The sequence below is a fragment of the Mytilinidion resinicola genome (assembly GCF_010093595.1).
Source record: "Mytilinidion resinicola strain CBS 304.34 unplaced genomic scaffold BDZ99scaffold_3, whole genome shotgun sequence".
NCBI classification, from domain to species: Eukaryota; Fungi; Ascomycota; class Dothideomycetes; order Mytilinidiales; family Mytilinidiaceae; genus Mytilinidion; species Mytilinidion resinicola.
Window position 1 is genome coordinate 2,529,133 of NW_022985439.1, and position 16,435 is coordinate 2,545,567.

General features: G+C 50.9%; 7 protein-coding genes across 7 annotated transcripts; 4 read left to right on the top strand and 3 right to left on the bottom strand.

Moving 5' to 3' along the window:
* Positions 1–2,585: 2,585 nt before the first annotated feature.
* Positions 2,586–3,753, bottom strand: BDZ99DRAFT_495187 (uncharacterized protein; the record flags this gene model as incomplete). Its single annotated transcript, XM_033723358.1, has 4 exons — positions 2,586–2,759; positions 2,846–3,074; positions 3,181–3,337; positions 3,456–3,753. 4 exons carry the CDS (start codon positions 3,751–3,753, stop codon positions 2,634–2,636), a joined length of 810 nt encoding a protein of 269 aa, XP_033582389.1. The 3' UTR covers positions 2,586–2,633.
* A 624-nt stretch (positions 3,754–4,377) lies between these two features.
* On the bottom strand, positions 4,378–5,141 carry BDZ99DRAFT_378381 (uncharacterized protein; the record flags this gene model as incomplete). Its single annotated transcript, XM_033715108.1, has 2 exons — positions 4,378–4,541; positions 4,922–5,141. Coding segments are annotated over 2 exons (384 nt in total), but the record flags the coding sequence as incomplete, so codon positions are not given.
* Positions 5,142–7,951: 2,810 nt separating this feature from the next.
* Positions 7,952–8,551, top strand: BDZ99DRAFT_472700 (uncharacterized protein; the record flags this gene model as incomplete). The annotated part of the gene is made up of 1 exon (XM_033721793.1): positions 7,952–8,551. One exon carries the CDS (start codon positions 7,952–7,954, stop codon positions 8,549–8,551), a length of 600 nt encoding a protein of 199 aa, XP_033582391.1.
* A 230-nt stretch (positions 8,552–8,781) lies between these two features.
* On the top strand, positions 8,782–9,749 carry BDZ99DRAFT_459295 (uncharacterized protein). The gene is made up of 3 exons (XM_033719134.1): positions 8,782–8,836; positions 8,890–9,224; positions 9,283–9,749. The coding sequence occupies exons 1-3, from the start codon at positions 8,799–8,801 to the stop codon at positions 9,438–9,440; spliced, it is 531 nt and encodes a 176-aa protein (XP_033582392.1). The 5' UTR covers positions 8,782–8,798; the 3' UTR covers positions 9,441–9,749.
* On the bottom strand, positions 9,471–10,461 carry BDZ99DRAFT_567270 (uncharacterized protein; the record flags this gene model as incomplete). Its single annotated transcript, XM_033727670.1, has 3 exons — positions 10,112–10,461; positions 9,785–10,065; positions 9,471–9,541 (listed from the first exon to the last, which is right to left on the bottom strand). Exons 1-3 carry the CDS (start codon positions 10,222–10,224, stop codon positions 9,471–9,473), a joined length of 465 nt encoding a protein of 154 aa, XP_033582393.1. The 5' UTR covers positions 10,225–10,461.
* Positions 10,462–11,246: 785 nt separating this feature from the next.
* On the top strand, positions 11,247–13,359 carry BDZ99DRAFT_459296 (uncharacterized protein). Its single transcript, XM_033719135.1, has 2 exons — positions 11,247–12,218; positions 12,269–13,359. The coding sequence occupies exons 1-2, from the start codon at positions 11,483–11,485 to the stop codon at positions 13,228–13,230; spliced, it is 1,698 nt and encodes a 565-aa protein (XP_033582394.1). The 5' UTR covers positions 11,247–11,482; the 3' UTR covers positions 13,231–13,359.
* Positions 13,360–13,672: 313 nt separating this feature from the next.
* Positions 13,673–15,044, top strand: BDZ99DRAFT_550233 (acyl-CoA dehydrogenase/oxidase C-terminal). The gene is made up of 3 exons (XM_033726979.1): positions 13,673–13,741; positions 13,790–14,385; positions 14,455–15,044. Exons 2-3 carry the CDS (start codon positions 14,167–14,169, stop codon positions 14,977–14,979), a joined length of 744 nt encoding a protein of 247 aa, XP_033582395.1. The 5' UTR covers positions 13,673–13,741; positions 13,790–14,166; the 3' UTR covers positions 14,980–15,044.
* Positions 15,045–16,435: the final 1,391 nt, after the last annotated feature.

Sequence of the window (16,435 nt, forward strand, 5' to 3'; positions counted from 1 at the left end):
GCTCGACTGGATTTTGGCACGTAACACTTACGCAATTTATTTTATCTCATTCGTCATTTAGAAGGATTTTTCTTCCTCGTGCATGAAAAAAACTTATCGTTCTTCCTCGTGCATGGGAAATTTTATCGTTTTGCGGCTTCATTCATGGTTGAGCGATGAGAAAATGCACAGGGGGAAAAGGGGCGGCTGTTGATTCGCCCAACCGCGCTGGCAACCCAACGATTCTTTGGTTCAACGAGAATTTCACGGCGCAACAATGCCTCCGATATTCCGTTGTCCGATCACGTGTGGCTGAGTCATGGCTGAGTCATGCCCAGTTCGCCAGAGTATAAGAGAATGGCTTCCTCCTGCCTCTCTCTCTCCTGCAGCCTTCGGGCTTGCTAACCTGCTAACCATCTAGATGCTAACACCTCCAGCTAATCTATCTGCCATATATCTGCTATATACTTTCCATCTACTTGTCATCGACTTGGTATTTCGTTTCTCATCTCTGCCGATTCGGCTTTTTCTTCATCTTCTTGCCATCTACTGCTGCGTTCGCGAGCTTTTTCCATGTACGTGTCATCCACTTTTGCCATCTGCATTTGCCATTTCCTTTGCCGTTTCCTTTCCCGTTTCCTTTCCTATTTCCTTTCCTATTTCCTTTTACCATCTACTTGCCATGTATTTACCAATTACTTACCACCTTTGCCATAATTTTGCCATTTACCCCCATGGGGCGGAGGCGGCGCTGTCACCTGGATGGCCGTCACGGATGGGGTGCGGTGTTGGGGCCCCCATCTTTACCTCTCTCTCATTTTTTTGCCCTCTACCTTTTTTGTATATCTGTCCTTTACTCCCCATCTACTGCCATTCACCCCCACTGGACGGAGTCCCATCTTTACCCCTCTCGCATTTTTTTGCCGTCTATGGTTTTCATATATCTGTCCTTTACTTCCCATTTACTGCCACTTACCCTCGCTGGGCGGAGTCGGCGCTGTCACTTGGATGGCCGACACGGGTGGGTGGCGTTGCTGGGGCCCCCATCTTTACCCTCATCTTTTGCCATTTACTCCCTCCATCTACTCATCTACTTACCATCTAATAACCATATAAACACCATCTCTCCCCTTCCTAACCATCTATATCTTATCTACCGAGCAATAGTAAATCATTTACCCCCGCTGGGCGGAGTCGGCGCTGTCACTTGGATGGCCGACACGGGTGGGCGGCGTTGCTGGGGCCCCCATCTTTACCCTCATCTTTTTGCCATCTACTCCTTGCATATACTCATTTACTTGCCATATAATAACCACATACCACCTCTCCCATCTCTAACTATCTTTTACTATCTATAACCATTTATGTCTTATCTACCGAGCAATAGTCAGTCAGTTACCCCCGCTGGGCGGAGGCGGCACCATCCACCTGGATGGCCGTCACGGATGGGGAGCGTTGTTGGGGCCCCCATCGTAACCCATTTTTCAATTTTATTTTGTATGTGTTTGCGTGTGTGTGTGGTGGGGTTTTAGGGAGCTCAGGTTAGACTCACTCAGGTTGCAAATTGACGTGAACTCTGTTGTATTGTGGTGCCGTACGGGCAGAATATATACAGGGAGGAAAGGGGGCACACCCCCTAGGTCTTACCAGCTCAGCTGAGTAGAGACCAGCTGAATAGAACCCTGCGCAGCTGAATAGAGCCTTGCACAGCTGAAAGCTTCTCTGTAGAAGTTGTAATTGGCTGGGCGTTTAGGCCCGAAATCCTGAGTGACTCACGTGGACTGGGCTGGGGTAACGGCTTGGAGTGGATTAGTGGATGAAGTCACGGTCTCAGAATAGCAAATTTCAAGTCCAGTTCGCTTCAATCTTTTGATCTGTCTACGCACTGCTGTGACTTTATCCTCCGCTGTTGGTGCATTTTCCCATGTGTGCTTCTTCGGAGACGCAGCGCCTCCAACAAGTGTATCTGCCCGTCACTCCCCATCGTTTCCCTAAGGGACCTCAACAATGCCCTCACACACATCACCGAGACACGCTGCTTCATCATCTTTGCCTCCACGTGGTTCTTAAGTTGACTCGTTCTACTGTTGCTGCACAGTGTTCGAAAAATTGAGGCCCTGCACGCCCGACCTTCTTCACACCATAATTTCTGCCAGCCTCGCCATCACAGTGGGAGGCCACGTAGTCAGCGCCGACATATGCCGAGATTAAGCGCTCGTATTGTTGTGGCCCAGCAAAAATCTGGTGGGATTCATGCCTTTCGCGGCTGGCCCGACTGTTTTTATTCACCTTGAACCGTTCAATAGCGCGCACGGGCCACCCGCGCAAACGGCCTGACAGACCTATATAAAGTCCACCTCCCCGAGGACTTTCCTTCCTCCAACCATCCACGGTTCTCTTCTTTCTTCCACACCACCACACCACCACACCATCATTTTTTGCTTCGTCACGGCGTCCTCGACCAACCTTGCTTGCAATAGGCCTCGCCCACTCTTTCCGCCCATCACACAGGCCTTCCTTGTTATTTACCACCACCACCACCACCACCACCACCATTTCCGCGCCCTCTATGGGGCGCGCAGTCTACTCCTCCAGCTACCTCGAGGCTTTCTTCGAATCCGCTTTCCTCAGTCCTGTCTCCTCCTTCCTATCTCTTACATCGCTTGGTCTAGATTCGGTGGCGGCATTGCGACGCCCTCTAATCGGGCAATGCCACGGGATGTGGAGGCTGGGCCCATCTCTTCGACGGCTTCTCGAAGCTTCCAGATCGTGGACGGCCTCTATGACGTAATTCACCGGCCCAAGATGTCATGTCGAAGATATCAGGTCTCCAAAAAGGACAGGCGCCCACAACACCACAACACACCCTCCTCCGTAAGACCGCGACCACACTCGCTTCGACTAATCTTTCTTCGACATCATCTTCTCCAACAGATCTCCTCGCCCACTCGCATATAATCTTCCGGACCTGGTGTGGGGCACCTTGTGCCCATTGATCGGGGGTGCCCAGGCAAGGAGAGGCTGGCGGCCTTGCCACCCACCTCGCCTCTTCGAGTGCAGGTGGGCGCCATTTCGGAGGCGTGCATCTTTCCCAACTATATTCACCAGTCAGAGAAGTTGACTCACATATTCACCGTTCTTGCTTACTTAGACTTTAACGATGTACCACGTCTTTAAGTATCGCTAGAGAGCCCAGCCCACATTTTTTTCTCACTCGCACCGACCCCGTCTTTACACCACCACCAACACCACCACCCTAACTTCCTCCTCCTTCTCCCCTTTACAACACAACAAGGCCTTCGGACTCGGTGGGAGCATCCCGTTTCGCCCAGAAATCGGAGGCTGGCGGCCTTCCCACCTAATTTACCGACAGGTAGAGCTCCATTTTCAGAGGAGCAAGAACAATCTTTCTCCAATGAAGTTTTTCTTCGCATCAACAATCCAAGGCCTCCGAATCGGGTGGAGGCAGTCCTTACCCATTAATGGGGATTGCCAGAGATGGGAGGTTGGGCCCATCTCATCGCCGGTCCAAGGTATCATGTCGGAGATATCAGGCCTCCAAGAGGGACATGGACGGAAGGCAAGGACAACGGGCACGGGGAATCTTGGGGTTGGCGGAGATGGACGGATGGTGTGGTCGGAGGTTTTACATCCTACGGGGTTTTCCTCCATATTTTTCACAGAGAGTTTTTCGAGCTTTTCTCTCACACTATTTTCATTTATGCCTGGGGGCTTGTCGGCAGGGCGGCGGCTTCTAGAAGAAAGAGGGGGCATTGGTTTTCTGGCCTTGTGCTGGACATCGAAGCCTCTTCAGAGTTGGGATTGTTGAATAGTGGGCGAGCTTGAGCGGAGCTGGGAGTATGTAGGGGTTGGCCGAGGCTTAGTTAGCTAATGGAATTGGACTAGGCTCATATACTTCCGACAAGGCACTGTGATCATGGGGTTGATTTTTGAGATTCTACCGCCGCAAAGAAGGATTCATGAAGAGATTGTGGAATGATAAGAGAACTTTTGAAGGAGCCGCTTTGAAAATGAAGATATAGAGAATGAAAGTGGATGTAGACTGGGGTATTGGGGACATGTAATGAGAGGCCGAGGGTCTTCGGGTTCCGTAATGAAAGAGACCGGGTTTGCGGAACCAAGGCGCATCAAGCTTTTGAATGATGGACCCCAAAGGAACCACCGCTTTACCTCCGTCTTGAGTGAGTAAGAGCTTCCAGCTGAAAACAAGCAGTTCATATGGAGCGGCAAGCTCGCTATAGTCATCTGAACTCTTACTGTGGTGCTGACGGACCCCAGGCAGTGGCAATCATGGCCGAAATCAGTGCAGACTCTTACCAAAGTCGCAAGGGTCGCACGAAGCTATCGTGATTGGCAAGCGAATCGACAGCAGTCTGTTCAGTCGGTGACTACAGGCGGATCGGTGACTATGGGCGGAAGCTGGAGGTCACGACGCGGTCGGTACTGCTTGCAAAGAGGTTCGTGGAAATGGTTGTCATGCTGGACGATGCGGGTCCAGCTCCACAAGCAGACCCAGCAAAACTGGTGGTAGCATCGAGAGCCTTGATTGGAAGTGCGTTAGTTCAACCCCAGGGCTGCCTGTGCGAGAGAGCTGGCTTACATGTCATGTGGTCGCAACCTTCGTTCTTCTCAATCAACCAACCACAGGTTTTCCCCGGGCATTTCTTCGTCACCTTTATGAGGAGCTTCTCTGTGGCCATTTCTGGTGTAACTCCTAGTGCTGCGCTCAAAGAATCAGCCCTTTTCAAGGCTGTTGCGGCAACTTTTGCTGCATTCCTAGCCTCTCTTCTCAATCTTTTCTTGTCTAGTACTTGGGCTCTGTTGGCTTCGTTGGTCAGCTTGTTGGCGAGCTTGTCCAACTTCACGGACTCGCTTGCGGCTTTTCTTGCTTCTGTGCTGAGCTTCCTTGCCTCTGTGGCACGTTTCTTTGCTTCCTGTACTTTCTTCTTCTCGTCGACTACTCTTTTACGGGCGAACTCCTTGCAAGTCATATCCTTGTGCCAGGGCGCATTGCAAGCTACGCAATACTTCGATTTGCACACTTCGCAGGTGAAGATCGGCTCTGCCACGCCCGCTTCGTGGAAGTGACCACCTACGCACGAGGCATTGGGGCACGGCATGAAAGACTCCATCGTTCGAAGGCCCTCAAAGTTCACCAAGGCATCATACCGTGAGAAGGTTTCCGGGGCACTATGCTGCTGAACATTGAGATAGCTGAAGAACTCCGAGCAGCGAGAGTCAGGACAAGCGATCTTGGTAATGTTGTCGGCGATTGCAGCGGCGATGGTTCCCTAGGTGCATTCGCGGCAGAATGTCTGAGGATGCTCGCAGCTGTCCGTGATTCCGGTAGGAAATTCTTCCGTGGGCTTGTCTTCGGCACAGACCTGGCATTCGACAAACGTAGTATCGGATTCTGGAAAGTGGTCATGTATCCCCTGCTTGAGGACTTTGAGAGGCGTCTGCGTTGGTGTGAGCTCTTCTTCAGCTCTCTGCTTCATTGGGTTCTCCATATCGGATAGCGAACGGAACGAATTTGACTGATGATTGGCAATAGAAGGGCGCTTTGGTGTACGCTCGAATTTGAACTGTTTCTCTGCGAATAGAAGAGCTATTTGGCGACGTGTACGCAATGAAATCTTAGAACCCCATTCGGCCTGCTCGGAGAGGAGTCTGACTCTGGCTGAAGTGGAAGGGGTGTCTGTCTCGCCAGTCCCTGTCAGCAGTCTAACACTTTCGTCCAATGATGAGTGAAGTACAAGGGCGTAATATAGATGGGCTTCGGAAGGATAAAGATTCAGACTAGGGTATTCGGGTTGCCTTTGAAGCAAGCCTCGAGATGAAATGGTAGTGAGGGAGAGAGAGTTCGGTCGAGCTTCAAGATATCAAGAATATCGGAAGCCCCAGTGAGACTAAGAGCACCCTTTGCACCAACCTTGACACCAATTCGTTCTGGGATTGAGCGAATGACTCGTAAAGGCGAGAAGTATGAGGTAAGAAATAGCTAGACGGAAGTAAGGTGAAAAGGCCTCAGACTAACTCAGGTTGAAATTGATGTGAACTCTGATTTCTATGGGTGTCTAGCTCGTTGTTTATATACTAGGGGAAGGAGGGGGGCCAGCCCCGGGGGCATAACGTGGTATCTCTTCCTGACGCGTTACTTGATTCATCCTGTTTCCTGATACAGTACTGATACCGTGCTGCAGCACTGCTGTTGCACTACCTGTTACTTCCTCCTGTATCAGCATGCTATCCTGATACGTTACTGCATATGAGTTGCTGACCCTAGGTTGTAGTGCTGCAACCCGAGTGACTAGTATAGCCGATCTTGAAGACTGGCTTTGTAGCAGTCTGTTGTCGGAGCTCTTAAAAGGTGTTGTCTGATCTCTTGAGTTTCTTGAACTGCTCCATATCAGTCCATTACCGCGGAGCATTCAAGTAAGGACCTACATTATTAGATTTGAAGCCTGCACAGCTGAATGGCACACAGTTTGAGTGCGGCTTTTGGTAGCTAGACACCATTGGCAAGAGTAGACCTGTGAGGTGGGGTCAATCAAAGACCTTTTTGTTCAGCTTAGTTTCCAACCGTGAATCTTTACAATTCATCCAGATGAATATGAAACGCTTGTGCGCACTCCAGCAGTGGCAGTGGAGTGGGCACAAGTGAGTGCTGGCCGGAATACTGTCACGTGATTGCTTTTAATTTGACATGGTAATGAAGCAGCATCGTTGTCTTCATCTCCGCAGAGGGTTGCAGCAAATACCCATTCGCTATACAGATCCTAGAGCTCGTCCCAGCGTTAAGGCATCTCAGCGCCGGCGGACCATCGTCGTGATGAATACCAGTGGATCCGTAACGATTGCATGCAGTATGGTTCTCCTCGTTCGAAGAACATGTCACATCGATCTAATCAAAAGTGTATCGTACAATTCGGACTCTTTTCGTAGAGAGATTTCAGATGCTAAAGTTCAAAGACAGTGGCATTCAAGCGTCGAGTGGAGGAACGAAGGAGATCAAACTGGGCAGGTTTCCGATGGCCGTGCGGCGCCGATGTCGGGCACGCTGTCGACCAACATCTCCAACTCAGTATTTTGTCAGACTTCATCGCAGCAATCCTCAGCTTGTAAAGGGGATTGTCATACACGAGAGCTGTCACCATGGCGCATTTTTATAAAAGCAAGGAGACTGCAAGTCCGGTAATTTCATTTCGAATTAAGGTGCGTCGTCCGTCGTTCCTTAAAGTTATTTCTATCACGCATATTGACTCAAGCGTGCCATTCATCGCTTTTGAGTACTAGAGCTAAGAAGAGGCCTCATGCGTAGTCTAAGGTCGAAGGCTGTGGTTCTACAGACATCTGATGCAGGGGTGGCAACTATCTTCCCTCTCTCAGCCTTTGTATCCATCTAGAGAACGACGTTCAGAGACATCCAGCGGCATTTACGAAACTATGCGCCGAAAAAATGTTTTCAGCTAGGCGTAGAACGTGCCACACTCACGGCATGGCCATCTGCAGCCCGGACATATAAGCTCGTGGCCGCCAGCGTGGCCAATACTCCACCCAATTTTCAATCCGTCCATCGGCCGGTCAGTTAATCGACACCCATTCAAACCCAATCGAATCGATCCAGAGAACGTCCAATTCTTGATTGGATTGACAACTTAGTTTTGATGGAATGAGCCACACTTGGACTTGTGCCACCCCTACGGTCCACTTATGTCCACTTTTCTGTACCTGTCGGGTCAGGCTTGGCGGTACATCTAGGTGAATTGATCCAAATTGATAAATCCTTTTTGATCCGTCCAATCAATCTCCAACTTTAGCCGGCCCAATCCAATCAATTCAAGGTCCTCAAACTCCGTTGGCCGGATTACTGGCCACGCTAGTGGCCGCACAGACGCCTGCGTTCTACAACAACACTCGACCGTCGGCCATCTTCTCACAACCAGCCATAATGGCACCTAAGCCTCGCATCAAGGCCACCGACAAAGCGGCCAAAAGCAAAGCAAAGCAGACTCCCCCTAAGAACCCACAAGCCGAAACGATGTACAACTTGCGCAAGCGCGAGCGCCCTGACCTAGGAAAAGAAGCAGAAGCAAGGGAAGTTTCCACTGTGAAAAAGCGGAAAACTGTTGTCCCTCAATCCAAGAAGGTCGCTCCAGTTGAGAAAGCCCGTGCACAGAAAGCCCCAAAGCCAACCGCAGCTTCATCCTCATCCAAGTATTATGCGGCAGCTAAATCCAAGACACTTCCCAAATCTTTGACGAAAGCAGAGAGTGCTAAGACGGGGAAAGAGCCTACACACAAACCTACTCCAACGAAGTCCAAGAGCAAGAGCAGTCACACTAGCTTAGACGATGGACGCGAGATCAAGAAGGTCCCGGGCGACTCGACTAATAAAGCAGGGTCAACCGCAAAGATTCAGCCCAAGCAGAATGTTCCAGGTACCGCGAAGAGCTTCAGCGTATCTGGCGCTCCTCCGGCCGTAGGTGCAGAAAATCGAATCGTCCATTGTCACGCCTGTCAAAAGTACAGCCTCCGATATCAACCTTGAACGCGAAGACTCTATGCTTATTCGAGCGGACGGCACCTCTGAGACTCCCTTGCATGACGAACACACTTGCACGAGTTGTGATTACAAGAAGGTCAATGAAGAATTTCCCTATCTACGCGCTGGAATCCCGCATAAACATCCGATAGAGACGTGCCGGGACTGCCTCCAAGCATGGATCGCTACCAAGGTCTCCGAAGAAATTGTGCAGATTGGTTGCCCTGAGTGCCATGAACAATTGCCACGCGACATGGTTGAAGCTGTTGCTGAGAAAGATGTCTTCGATCGGTAGACTTTCCGTTACCCTCCGTATATGGCACTTAGTTAATGTGCTGGCGTAGGCTGAGCGAGCAAGAGAGCTTCAACTTCATTCGCGAGATGGAAGGTCTCATAAGCTGCCCAAATTCTGACTGCTCAGGCGGCCATTTGCATCCCCATCCCGAAGAAGAGCCCATCTTTACCTGCGAGGGTTGCCATGCTAAATACTGCATCCTCTGCGAAGTACCATACCACGACGGACTCAGCTGTGCAGAGTACAAGCGGCAAGCGGGTCTCACCGAGGAGCAGAAGAAGCAAGAGGCCGCCATGGCTGAGTTCTTGAGAGAAAAGCTCACGAAGAGGTGCCCAAAGTGCGAGATTCTCATTCAGAAGGACAAGGGCTGTGACCACATGACATGTAAGAAGCACCTTGCCGCCATGGTCATCAACGCAAGAAATCCTAATCTGCGCTTTAGGCACAGTCTGCAATTCTCAATTCTGCTGGGATTGTCTGGCGGACTGGAATATAATTATCCGGAATGACAATCGCCGTCACAATCCGACCTACAGATGGCACCCTGACAATTTGCGCTCGGTACAACAGTCGGGCGTAGAGGATGATGATGATTCGTAGCATGATGATGATTCGGAGGATGATGACGATTCAGAAGACGATGGCGATTCGGAGGACGATGACGATTCGGAGGATGAGGACCGATAGTGCATCCTGGCAATCTGCCTCTGTGCTTCAGTCGAATATGGAGGATGGTGAGGGCCTGTACAACTAATCATCAGGTATCCGATATCTCGAAGCGCTGAAAAGCATCTAGGGGATTGGTGAGAATCATAGCTCGGTACTAAAGGATGGACCGGGCCGTAACTAAACGGAAACTAGCCTAGAAATCCCCCAGACTAAATCAATACTACCAGTCCTCCCTCTAGCCATACAGTGCGCCGCAAAGCTAAACAAGACCCTACCATTTGGAAGCTTGGCAACAGCCTCGCACATGTGATTCCCCGTGTGGATTGCAGGACCCCAAAGCCAAAAATCCGCCAACATCTCATTCCCGTCCTCTTTCAACGGCCCGCCATATACTAGGTCTCTCCTCACCACCACGGCTTTGAAATTGCTGATCTTGGCTTCGGTCTCGATTATGTCCGGGCGGTCCGGTGCTTTCATTTTGGTCAAAAGAGTCGCGTTCTCGAGCCCCGGTAGGGCAGGAATATAGCTTTCTAGCCAGAAAAACACACGTTTGTTTCTGTAACGGTTAGTGATGGCACTGAGTTGAGTATTGCGTATTTTACCTTGTCGGGGGATTCGGGGCCATCTGGAAGTTCGAGATGTCGAAGAGCTGGTTTGCCTTCTTTGGGCCGGTGTAGTATGCAGGATTGTCGCCTGGGACCCTTTCTCGAGCCATGGCATCCTCTTCTAATACACTTTGACCATCGTAGGAACCACGAAGCGGAAAACGATGCTTTTCATTGGAAATATTGGATCTTTCGAAGACGGAGAATGCTCGTGCTAGTGGTGTGTGAGAATTGAAGAAAAGAAACCTTGTGGCGTGCTCTGGCTGGCAAAGTTAAAGGCGTTTATAACGAGCATGTGGCACCATCATCACAGCCCCGGAGGGTGAGATGAAATGCGGCAAGGCGAACCTATCTGCCCCAGACTTGTGAGGCACGTGCGATTCCCCAGAAACCTTATGCCTTGGCGAAACCAATCATTTCGGGGAGTCAGGACATGTGACAGGCGACCTCCTTGGCTCAGACATTTCTTCAGTAGGTGGTAGGGTCAGACCGTTCTCCGCTGTAACTTGTCAAGTATCCTGTGGCACCTGAGGAACCTGTCCTTTGGTAGCTAGTAAAAGTGGTAAGATCCCTAGCATACTGCTATGTAGGAAGAAGGGCATACATAGAAGGTTTTATATAGGTACTACAGTAACGTGAAGTAACGTGTTACGCCGCTAGCTGCTAGGGTTTTAAACATCCTTGCTTGTATATTGAAACTTTTCCTCGCGCCTATCTCATATTGCTGTGAGTAGAATTTAGACAGCTAGCTTACCAGTTCAGTCAAATCCCTCTTCGCATTGTATTTGAATCATCCAAACGATGCCCAAATAAAATTACAGCCACCCGATGTAGTAATCCATGCCCTCGCTAGAATTACCAGGATCTTCGCGTCGTCCTTGATCGCGGTTCACATCCTTGCACATCTGCGACATGACGTCGCCTCCACTCTCTCTCCGCCACACGGGAACCTCGACAGCACGCGCAACGGTCGCGGGAGCCATCTGCGGATCGCCGTTGGTCGACAAGTTTCAGCCACCAGCAAACGCCCGGGGGCCAGCCAACAAGGCAGGCGGTATCGAGCAAGTACGTCACCCCAGGCGTTCATCAGGCAGGCTATGTAACGGAGTCGACGTAACGACTCCGAGTCCCACTTCTCCATAGCTCTCATACTCGATTCTCTCAATCTAGTTTTTTGCTCCTACAATAAACCCTTTTTTTAATAAACCCTTTTTAATCTGAGTTCCCTCCACATCGTTCAAAACGTCGTCCCAAAAACCCTCCAAGCTCCCGTCGAAACGGGCCGTCGCCTCCATCGCGCTCCTCACGCTCCTCTCCTCCGTGCAGCCGAGACCGAAACAGGACGACGAGGAAATCGCGAAGAACGATATGTCGGGGGAGCTACAGACCATACCCGCGCGCCATGGCGTAGCGACATTTGTGCCGCGCGGGCGGACGATTAAGATTATCAATACGTATGGCAAGCAGGTGGTCAGTACGTGGGCGTTTGCGCTGCATCAGCCGCCGGAGAAGGATAAGAAGGCGAATGATGAGGCGAATGCTAAGGAGGCGGCTGGGGAAGAGGTCGTAGAGGAAAAGGCGGACGGCGATGGGAAGGTGCAGGAGAGCGAGAAGGTTGAAGAGGAAGTGGAGAAGCCGAAAGAGGAGGCTAAAGATGCTGAAGAGAGTGCAGAAGATCCTCCAGAGGAAGCACCTGATGATGCGGAGAAGACGACCAAGAAGGCCGAAGAGAATGCAGACGATCCTCCAGATGAAGCGCCTGATGATACGACTAAAAAGGTCGATGTGAAAAAGGCAGATACAGCGAAGGCCGCCAAAACTTGGTCGTCATACCTACCTTCTATCCCCTACCGCTCCAAGGCCCCGGCTGCATTAAATAAGGATGCCGAAGCAGAGAAAAGCGAGAATGAAGCCACGTCCAAGAAGTGGTCTTCATATATCCCAACCGGCCAAGGCTTCTCGAGCTACATCCCCAATGTGCAGATGCCGTCGAAGGAGAGCCTCAGCGCATTTGCTGGAAGCCACTACAGAGATCCCAATAAGAGCTATGCCGAGCAGTTATACGAGTTTTCAAAGACACCAGTCGGTGCAGGAGGTATAGCTGGTACGTTGTCTTACTCTTCATTGATCTTCGGTCAAGCTAACATCCTTTAGCCGCATCTGGTTCAGGCACAGCATCTTCTCTCTACGCCGCGTACTCTGCCTACACCAAGTTGAGTCCCAAATCTTCCAACCTGCCACCGATGGAATACCTCTCTCTCCCACACACTCGCGCCTCGTCCCACCGCCTCGTTCCACAAGCCGAGGACACACTCCTAACAAATCTCCGCACCCCAATCCTGACCCTGATCGAGGACACCACTACTGGCGCCCACGACACTCTCACGGCCGCTTGTGATGCAAGCCTCTACGCGACCCTGGGCGTCGAAAAGGCTGCCGAGCACGGTTCATGCGCCGAGAATCTCGTCCTTGCGCTCAAAGAACTCAACGAAAAGGCTGGGCTACAGGGTGAGAAAGCGGTTGGCGCAGACGTTACGGTCAACATTGCGCCGACACCACTCCATCTATTCATGAACGCTCCGATTGAGGTCGATTCCGCGGAAGAGGGATCAGGCGCGAAGGGTGTGACATTCAAGATCGCGGAGCCGGCCGGAAAGAAGCGCACATTCGTGAGATTTCGTGCTGAGAGAGATGTAGTGGTTGTTATGAGTGCTTGTCCGATGGATGTGGGCAGTCAGAATGGTGGGAAGTGTATGGCGGCCAATTTTGTTGTTGAGGTAGGAGAGGAGGAAGAGAAGACAGGCTCGCCTAAGAGCGAAAAAGCTACGCCGAATCAGAAAGGCAAGCCCGCCAAGCTTCAAACAGCCCAGAAGGCTAAGAAAGAGAAAGACGAAGAGAAGATACCAGAGGAAAAGAGTGAGGAAGCTGCGGGAGGGAAGCCAATGCCTAAGCCCAAGGGCGGCCCGGCTAAGATCCAGGCTATCATGAAGCAGAAGCAAGAGCGTGATGCTGAAGAAAAGGGCGGTGCAGCTTCGCCCTCCTCTGGGGATGGAAAGGGGACTGAGGAAGAGCAGAAGCCGAAAAAGAAACCCAAGAAGCTGGAGAGGAGGACTTAGGAAGCGTTGCGTTAATTGCTGTAAAAGTATGTAATTTTTGACTTCAGGGAATGATTCTAGCATGTTTTAATAGCATCTCCATAGTATTGGCTCATATGGTATATTCTAATCCTTGTCCCTATGATCGATAATGAAGCGGCTTGGTGTTGAGTCTGCTGGTGAAAGACACTATTCTCAAAGAAGGCTAGAAAATGCGGGGAAAAGCTAGGCTCTGTAGATCCGGGGCCTCGGAATTGCGACGCCGGTCTCTCATACATCAACATCAAACCAATACTCGGGGCTGCTCTTCCACGCCGAGGCTATGCAGCTTTATGTATCGTTCCCTCGGTGGAGCTGTGGTGGGCAAGGGAGGTACACCCTGGTGATACATAGGGCTCCCTGACTGGACGAATGATCTTACATTCACCACTCAACAATTTTATCAACATACGCTATGCCACCAGCTTCAGCTAGAATCCCTCCTCTTGTCAGAGACAAAGTCAGCGATCATGCAAAGAAGACGCTCGATATAGTAGGTTCCTAATATTATTTCCATAAGTTCATATCTGACATAGGTTAGGTCGAGACATTTGTCAATGAAGAATGCATCCCCGCCGACGCCGTCTATGCCGCCCAACTCGGTCAAGGCGAGGCAAGGTGGAGTGTGCCACCCATATTGGAAGAACTCAAGGAGAAGGCGAAAGCTCTAGGGCTTTGGAACATGTTTCTGGCAAAGGGCCACTACAAAGAGGGGGCTGGGTTCACCAATCTGGAATATGGGTTGATATGTGAACAATTTGGACGATCAAGGACAGCGTCCGAGGCGACGAATAACTCGGCACCGGATACCGGTAACATGGAAATTCTGGCAAAGTATGGGTCGACAGAGCAAAAGGCGGAGTGGCTTACGCCGCCTAGACCGATCCGAACAACCCGGACAAATACAAGCAGCAGTCTATGATTCTCGTACCATCCAACACCCCCGGTATTACCGTCAAGCGGATGCTCTCCGTCTACGGCTACGATGATGCACCGCACGGACATGCTCATCTCATATTCAAGAACGTTCGAGTGCCTGCGAAGAACATGGTCCTTGGCGATGGCCGTAGTTTCGAGGTGATGCAAGGTCGGATGGGTCCAGGGCGTATCCATCACGCTATGCGGTCCATTGGTGCCGTATGTGCATTATTTTTCGATCAATATCTGCTATAAACGCCTAAGGACTTTTATGCTAACCCCTTCCAGGCCGAAGAGGCCCTGAGCTGGCTCCTAACCCGCGCCAATGCCGAGCACAAAAAGCCCTTCGGCAAGGTCCTCTCCCAACAAGGCGTAATCCTTCACTGGATCGCCAAATCGCGCATCGAAATCGACGCCGCACGCCTCATCGTGCTCAATGCTGCAGCCGCCATCGACACTGGCGACGCGAAGACCGCCCTCGTCGAGATCGCCCAGGCGAAGATTCTAGTCCCTAACATGGCGCTCACAGTCATCGACCGCCCAGTCCAGACCTTCGGCGCACAGGGAGTATGTCAGGACACGCCGCTGGCGGGGATGTGGGCGAGTGTGCGAACGATCAGGATTGCAGATGGGCCGGATGAGTCGCATTTGGAGCAGTTGGGGAGACGGGAGAACAAGAAGGCTGCGGAGGCAACGGATAGGATCCAGGCGCAGCTGGATAAGACAGATGAGTTGTTTAGGAGGTATGGGACGGCGCCGTCGGAGCCATGTACGCCGCTGAACATGAAAGAGATGATGCCGGCGAAGTTGTAGGGTGCACAGATAATTAAGATGATGCTCTTACGTGCTTCCTAGGCATCTAATGAAGGTCGCTCCCTAAGCCCATGTCCTTGCGCTTACGCGCTTTCACACGTGCACTTTACGTTCTCACATCTACCTATCATTATAAAGCCAATCTCTTTTCTCTCGATTCATCATTCGAAAGCATACTACTGGCTAATATGGAGTTCAAAAGACACGTTCGAAACACACCATGAGTGGAGAGTCAGTAACTTTGGTAAAGACCTGGAAGGTCCGGACCTCACTGTCCGTCCTTCAAATCATCATCAGATTTGTAGATGACGGTAATCTGAAAACAATTCTTTCGTTCGCCATCTCATCGTCTTGCGTTGGTCATCTTTATCAATGAAAAGTCTTCGTTGCTGTCTAGAAGAAGAGAAGATGTGTACCGCTGATAAACGTTGATGATCATCTACAGAAACAGGCCTTCCAACGTCCCTCTCTCCTCCTCCCATCGTTCATGGGCGTATTAAGTTTCAATCTCCTCATCCTCTTTCCGACTCCATGTAATATTGGCGATAGGGTTTTGATGCTGAAATCCAAACAGCTCGACCCATCCGCGTCCTCTGGTCCGTATTTGAACACTTCTTGCTCTCCCTTCCTTCCAATGAAGGGTCAAACTCAGACCCGCCGAAGAAGTCTTTTATAGACGAGATATTTTGGATCACGTGGATCAGCTTTGGGCACGTGATATGCCATTTGCGGCAAATTTCGCAACTCAAGAACTTGGACTCAAGATGGTGAGAGCAGTGCTGATGGCAGCGCTTTCAGATAACATCATAGGAGACGAGCTTCAGTATCCCGAATAAGGATCTTCTAGGGAAGTTCTATATATCATATAAACCTGACCAACCTACCATTGCAGTATTACAAGCTTCTCCTCCCACCTAGACGACACTCTAAGATGCATGCAGCGCTTTGCGTACTCCAGAACCAAACTTCCCGTGCTGGATTCAACCTCTCTGCTCCTCTCCCACCGCCTGCTCCGAAACAGCCCTACTCCCCTCTTCCCTCTCAACCGCACTCTCCTCAGCCTTGCTGGCCAAATTTACGTTGAATCGACAGCCTTGGAGATCATTAGCTTGACAACTTCTCTCGCCGTGATCCACGGACAATGTCTTTACCGATGATGGCTCCAATTATCCGGGTCCACATCCGCCTCAGATTTGCTTTTCTCACTCACCATCCTTTCACTCGCATCAACAATCTCGTCGACTAGTTAATCGTCTTCAGCTGTGGGCGTAGTGTCGCGGAAGTGTGCCTCGCCTTCTTCGCCGCCCCAGGAGGGAAAGAAAGTTGGTGACGTGACCGATCCGATCTGCGAAGGCGAGCAGAAAGGGAAGTCTGCAGATACTTGGCCGGAGTTGGCCACAATCTTTTCTGAAAACAACCTTCCTCATGTCACTCTCCCAGCGTTTGCCCGCATGTC